Source organism: Setaria viridis, chromosome 7 (genome assembly GCF_005286985.2).
Source record: "Setaria viridis chromosome 7, Setaria_viridis_v4.0, whole genome shotgun sequence".
In the NCBI taxonomy this organism is placed as follows: Eukaryota; Viridiplantae; Streptophyta; class Magnoliopsida; order Poales; family Poaceae; genus Setaria; species Setaria viridis.
This window is the reverse complement of record NC_048269.2, coordinates 30,445,574-30,452,655: the sequence shown is the minus strand read 5'-3', so window position 1 is coordinate 30,452,655 and position 7,082 is coordinate 30,445,574. Positions and strand designations below refer to the sequence as shown.

At 45.1% G+C, this 7,082-nt stretch overlaps 1 protein-coding gene across 1 annotated transcript; it reads right to left on the bottom strand.

Annotated features, from left to right (window-relative positions):
* Window positions 1-2,296: 2,296 nt before the first annotated feature.
* Window positions 2,297-6,824, bottom strand: LOC117862576 (microtubule-associated protein RP/EB family member 1A). Its single transcript, XM_034746069.2, has 8 exons — window positions 6,471-6,824; window positions 6,201-6,269; window positions 5,982-6,068; window positions 3,788-3,894; window positions 3,579-3,700; window positions 3,310-3,386; window positions 2,932-3,045; window positions 2,297-2,596 (listed from the first exon to the last, which is right to left on the bottom strand). The coding sequence occupies exons 1-8, from the start codon at window positions 6,585-6,587 to the stop codon at window positions 2,480-2,482; spliced, it is 810 nt and encodes a 269-aa protein (XP_034601960.1). The 5' UTR covers window positions 6,588-6,824; the 3' UTR covers window positions 2,297-2,479.
* Between the last annotated feature and the right edge of the window lie 258 nt (window positions 6,825-7,082).

Sequence of the window (7,082 nt, the reverse complement as noted above, 5' to 3'; positions counted from 1 at the left end):
TGCTACACCATCATCACTGTTGGTGCCAGGATCACATCGGCTTGACCGGCCGGTTGCCTCGAACTCCAAAAGGACTATTTTCGCTATCACGCGCGCCGATCTACCGGACCTGCACCGGATTGAAGCAAATCTCCTAGACCTTTAGTGTGTCACAGGAGTCAATGGTCCGATTTTTGCGTCAACGTATTTTTAGCATGCCCGGTGGGACCTGAATAGAAAATCTAAAGGCGATCAAGACGCAACATGATTCTATTATTATACTGCCTCAGAACATTGTTACTGAAAGCTGATTAGATAAATTTATCGGCTACGTATCATTCAGATGAAGTTTAAGATGAAGCCTTTAAATATTTATTAGATCCAGCCAACTGCTCATAAAGAAATCTATCGCCATAATGATTGGATTGAGAAAATAGCTGATACAGATACCTCTGTCGGCTCCACGAAAAACAGTTGATACATCTATCGGCTCCGCAGTGGGACGAACCATTTCCAATGACAACTACAAATTGCCTATTCAAGGGGCTCTCGTCAGATTATATCACAAAGATACTTCCTGGATATTATGGCGGCTCGGATTTTGGAAGCCGATATAGATATATTTGTCGGCTCTACGGTGAAACAGAAATATCAACGGGAAGTTAATCAAGTGCAAGTGATCATCGGACTCTTGGCTACCGTTGATCCAGAGATACATAGTTCAACCGATTAGTTCAGAGCTACGTATGCATGGCCAACAAAATTTGAGGCCTGGAGGTCCACGGAAGACTTTCTCTTATTCGGTTGGGATTAAATGGAAAGAAGCACTACTAGAGAACTGACTTTAGATACCACCCTTTTTAATCTCGGTTTAATTTCGGCCCGGGAGAAAAGTGGGTGCGCTACATTTTACTCCCGGTTGGTATTTGCAATCAGGACTAAAGGGGACCTTTTAGTCCCGGTTCAAAAAGAACACCTTGATCTTGATCTTGACACACAAAGAGGGTGATCCTTCCTGTTTCATAATTTCTCTGTACATTGACTTTACTGTGAATTCATTGTTTTCATTCAGATTCCAAAGAAACATATCATTCTATTCATCTAAATTATACACTGCCACCTCGGCCACTAAATGTAGCCAATCTATTAGTTTGTCACCTGTCAAAGCTCTTCTAAAAGAGATATTCAGAGGTACAGAACTACAAACTTTGGCAATTGTATCATTTTTTCTCCTAGCTATATTATACAAAGATGGAAATCTTTCTTTCAAAGGTGCATTTTCAACCCACTTATCCTCTCAGAATTTAGTTTGTTTCCCATTGTGAATTTCAAACCTTCCCGTTGATAGAAATTGATCTTTAATCTCCATGAGACCAGCCCAAAAATATGAATCTTCATGTTTTTTTATGGTTGGGTTTCCTTTATATTTTGTCATACAGTTTGTCCCCTTCCTCTTTTGTGAAATATCAGGTTGTGATTCTATTGTTTGGGTACTGCAGATTCTGAGGCCTACAATGACTCACACAATGAAACATACAGTATTCTTCATTTCCGCCATGGTCGCTAGCCACGAAAGGGTACTAGGTTATGTCCCAGGTACATATGCTTCCTCTACCATTTGGAGTGATAAGCATTGCTTGGCAAAACACAGTTTGGTTTCATCTATGCTCGGAGATATGCTTTAGCCAATATTGGACCCATCCCCAGTGCTGATGATAATGCTGCCATGGTATGGCTTTCTTCAGGTACCAAGGGGAGGCGTAAAATCAGGGCTTCGGATGATGGGGAACCCAACGCTTCAGGGACAAGTTCTGGTTCCACGTGATTCTAAGCAGTTTAGCATTGAATTGTTCCCGAGAAGGCTTGAACACAGATTAAGTTATCTCGGTTGTGCCATATCAACCTATCGTTGCTTTATTCCGGACTCCTATTTGTGTGCCTAGCTGTTGGACGAGTGTGCTTAGAGTTAGCTAAGATTTCACCAAGAGTGATTCCGCCCTTTTTTTATAGATGGCAATGCTGCTAGGCCTTGCTGCAAACTCCAGTTGTAACTTGTGAGTGGCTACGAGGTTTTAAGTCCTGATGGGTCTACGATTCCACATGAGTTGCAACTTTGAACACTCATGCATCCATGTTCTAGCACCGGGAGTCTTGGAGTTTAAGTTTACTTGTGCATGAAGTGCACAGGTCAATTATCGTGCTAAACATTTCTCAAACCAATCCCGAATAATTTCGTGCAGGTAGAACATTAGATAAACAAGCAACTTGTGGTCAAAGATGCCAGAATAAAATCTCTCCCCGGAAGACACACAGGGACTGGCACGTTGAGCATGAATTCAACATAACTAGTTAATTACTCGCAAGTAGCAAGTTCTTACAGGAAAACTGTTTTTGACATGCAATGACGGCTCATGTCAAATGTGATTTGCTCAGCTACAGATTCAGAACTACGATGGTGGACAATAGATAGCCACAAATTAGCTCATGGAGCGTGCACATCTCACTCGGCTTCGTCTGAGAACAAGCCTGGTGACTTGGTGATTATATCATTCGCATCAGGTAGTGGTGAATCCTTTGCATCAGCCGCATAAAGTATCTTCCGAACAGCTTTAGTCATCTGTCAAAAGAAAGTTCAGGTCATTAGCGAATCACCTAAAGAAAGAAAAACAAGTATAACTCAAAATTATTTTGCGGTTCAAGAAAAAAAAAGATTGGACACCCATATTATTCAGTTCCTGAATCACATGTGAGCTCAGATGGCATTCACTCACTCGTTTGGATATAACATACTAGTAGACTACTTTTGGATAACAGTATAACAGTCCCTTAAGCTCAGAGAAACACACTAGAAAGGGCATAATAATATTTTCTGATAGTTCAAGTTGCTAGGATACACAATTTCAAACCATTCCTGTGCAAACACATGAATATCAAATTGATTTTTTTTCTTACCGGTAGATGCTCCAACTCAGGTCGTTGAAACAGTATCTCAATATCACGCAGCTTCGAGAAGTAGAAATCTCTTTCTTTCTCCATGCTGTCCACAGAAACTTTCAGGTCTGCAATCTGATTTTCAACAAAGGAAGTACCATATCAACAGCTATATTTAATTCAACATCATTACTGTTCCTGTGAAGTTCGACATCATGGGATGATTGGATTAAAGGCCACATCTATCAGCATAAACAGCTACCAAATAATGTAATATTTGAAATAAGAGTTGACTGCCATGCCGGTCACTAGAAATGCTACCAAGGTTTCTCCAATGACTCCGACTTTAAATGGAATGTACATAAATGTAACCAGCAACCCGAAGTAAATAACCCATACCTTTTCAGACAGCTGCTGAATCTGTTCTACGTAATGCTCTTCAGCAAAAGTGTTACATACTTTTCCAACTCCAGGGCCTGCGTAATCAGATCAGCATGGAGATAGTAATAAGGCATAAGTAGACAAGTGAGTAACATTCCCTGTAGTTTACTATTTCGGTTTATAATAACAAATGCACTGAGGATGAAGCAAAGGATGGTTTCTAGATGCAGCCATGTGATTTAGTTATAGACAAGCACTTAATCAAAGGTCAGATGAATTGTTGTTACCTCCGTCAGCTGAATCACCACCAGAAAGTCTGTTCGCCTGCAATGATTTAGATGACTTATTGGAACCCTTTGAGCCACGTTCTTTGCATCCCTTGGACCTCCTTTCTACAGGATTGTAGTTTCTGAAACAAGAAGACAGTTTTCTCAATTCCTTTGTAAGGGACAACTTTTTATTACAGTCAACATAATCAAGATTCAAGACATCGTACTCATTCATAATTCCACCGTTTACAGAATCACAGTATCTTTTCAACCACTGAAGAAATTCCAAGTTGTCCAATGGTCGTCCTTTAACAAGCTTGTTGACCTCAATATTCTGCAAGAAAACATAATCATCTACGAGAGCAACAAAGAACTTCCATGCTGCAAAATGACTAGAAATGACAGCAGCATGACCCAGATGAAGCAATCTTGACTCATCTTGTTAGAAAAAGAGCTGTAAATCAGTTAACATTCCAGTAGCATAAACTGTTATTGATGCTCATGTGGAAGTACAACATCCACCCTTGTAAAAAGGAGTAGATGAAAAAGGTAATATCCCTATTATTGTGGTGATATAAAATTGCCCTATGAAATTAGCAATAGAAACAACCACCACTGTTGTCCATTTTAGAGTAAAATGCATTGGCGGTCCTTAAACTTGTAAGAGTGTGTCATCTTTTTTTTGTAACTTAAAGTGTATGTCATCTAGGTCCATGAACTCTGAAATTGCAGTTTCAACTCCTCAAACTTAAGTTGTTCACCACAGGTCCAAAATGTCTTAGTCAGCATCCGTGTGCCTACATGGCATGCTGACTATGTGTCAACGTGGACTGATGATGTGGCTGATGGCTTAGGTCCACACAGCAGCTGCCTCCTCCTCTCTCTATCTTCTTCCTCCATGCAGCGGAAGAGGGACCAGCAGCTTGCCATGTCCCAAAACCCAAATAGAGAGCGATTGCTGTGGAGAGGATGCACGAGCTGCTCACCGAGGAGCTCGGATGTGCAGCTGATGGCCCGTCATGGACCATCACGTTGGAGCGCAGCTTCGCACGTATGGACAACCATGTGCCATGTGGGGACTTGCAGCGGAGAGGGAGTAGGTGGGTATCTGCAACGTGCTGTGGATTTGTTGCTTGCTCGCATGGAGGGACTGAGGTGGGGGATTTGTGGAAGCAGCTGCTGGTGGTGGTTTAGTGGTAAAGGACCAAGAGGAAGAAGTTAGTCGGTGGTTGTGCGTGTAGAAGAATGAAGAAAATATAGAGGACAAAGAGCGTGGTGGCGGCGGCTGCACACTTGCTCATGGAGACGAGAGAGTTTGAGACTTGGGAGAAGGAAATGTTCTGCTATTGAATCGAAAGAAAAGAAGCAGAGAAAGAAATCTTGATCCGCTGTCTATTTGCTTCCTCTGCTCGCTCGGATTGGAAAAAAAATAGCAAATAAGGTAGATCAAGGGTGACATGGTGGTGGTACTTTCGTGAAAAACCTCTAAGCATTCCACATTCATCATTGAATAGAGTGACAAATTGAATTCCCAGTGGATTCCCAGAGTTACACGGCACTCAGCCGGCTTGCGAGCGGCGGCCCGATGGAGTCATGTGCGAGGTGTACTGCGATGAGAAGGACCTGAGCGCCACACTAGTCTAGCGCGCGGCGTCCGTCGTCTGTGGGCGCGGGCACACCCTGGCGAGCAGGTCGGCTGCCTCATCGGCTGGGAGGAGCGGCGCAGGTTCGATGATGCCGTCCTCCTCATCCTCGGACCAATGCACAGAAAAGGTAACTTGAGCGGTTGTAATCCGAGCATCTTGGGACCGCTGGTCCCTCTTCCGCTGCGGTGAGGAAGAAGATAGGGAGAAAGAAAGGAGGGGGTCGCTGCCGTGTAGGCCTAAGCTATCAGGCACCTCATGAGTCCACACTAGCACATACTCAGCATGCCATGTAGGCACGCAGATGCTGACTGAGACACTTTGAAACTGTGGTGAACAACTTAGATGACACATGCTTACAAGTTTAAGGACCGACAGTGCATTTTACTCTCCTTTTTATCTCCATTTTATCTAGCAGCACCTGATCAAAAATGGTACTTGTGTTTCCATGTTATCCAATAGCATGCCAGTCTGCCAGATTCTACACTACTTTGTACGTGTGCTGCACCCAACCAAACAGCAATGCTGCAGACTAGAATTTACACAGAAGAGCTACAATGGAATTGCCATGCAGCAAGTTTCTTATAGAGTTGTATAACTGTTAATGTCTTGCTGAATTTGCAAACATCCATTCCAAATTGGAACACAAGCTACCACAGAAGCCTGACTATTATTGTACCCACATTATTCACCAATGGCAAGCACAGGAGAAGATCATGCACAAATTCCACAGATCAAAATGCATCAAGCGCGCAATCAAAAGGCTGGCAGCCAGTACCTTGACTATGCGCAGCTTGTTGAACACATCCTGAAGAACCTTGTAGTTCTGAATCATATCATATTCTGTCTTCGCGTCAAAATTAACCTGCAAACACGCACAAATGAGAAACTTGCAGTCAACTAATAAACAACATAACACCAACGCGTCCGCACCGAAATACAGATCAATCGAGTTCGAAGTTCGAAAGACCAAGAAGGGATCAGCATCGAAATCAACCTTATGCATCGGCACCACTCCAGGATGAACCATATCCATCAGTTGGCACTGCACCGCCCCCGACGCAGCCTGCAGCGAAGCAGCAAACTCCCAGAATGAAAACGAAATTCCGCACCATGCCACGCATCCAACCATTCCCAAACCATACAATCCTCTCGCACGAACAAGAGATCACGATACCCGCGAACAGATCAGAACCCTAACCATTAACCTGACGAATCGAACCAGACAAGCGTGGCCAGAAACAGTGGGGACGAGAAAGGGCCTGACCTCCTCGACCTTGGCGAGCGAGAGCTGGAGGGTCGCATTGATCCAGTGCAGGATCTCGCCCCTACCCACGAAGTAGGCGCCGTCCATGATTCCGATGCTCGGCACCGCCGCCGCCATCGCCTCCTACCCCACCTTTCTCCCCTCGGTCGCGAGCTGCGATACAACTTTTCGAAACGCCTCCACGCGAAACGGCGGAGCTGGGCGTTCGCGTGTGCTCTCTCTCTCTCTCGCTCTCTCTCTCTCGCTCTCTCTCTCTCTCTCTCTCTCTGCGCTCGCCTCCGGTCACCGCACCTTAAGTAACCTCACCGCGGATCCGTTGGCGGCGGCGCTGCGGCGGCCGGTTTGAAAGTTGAAACGCTCTGGAGCGAGGAACGTTGGGGGGTTGTTGGGGTGGTGCGGCGGTGACGGGACCCCGAAATTCGAAATGGCGGCGTGGGCCCGGCCGCCTTTACTGGCTCCCGTCCCGTCTCGTGCGCGCACGAGTCGACACGGAGTCCTCCCCCACTGTCGAATGGGTCCGGCTCTGAATCGCTGGATCCCACTTTGTTGCAGCACCGGTCCGCTACCAGTGACGTCGGGTCAACGACGGGTGGGCCTGAGCTGCCTCCTGGG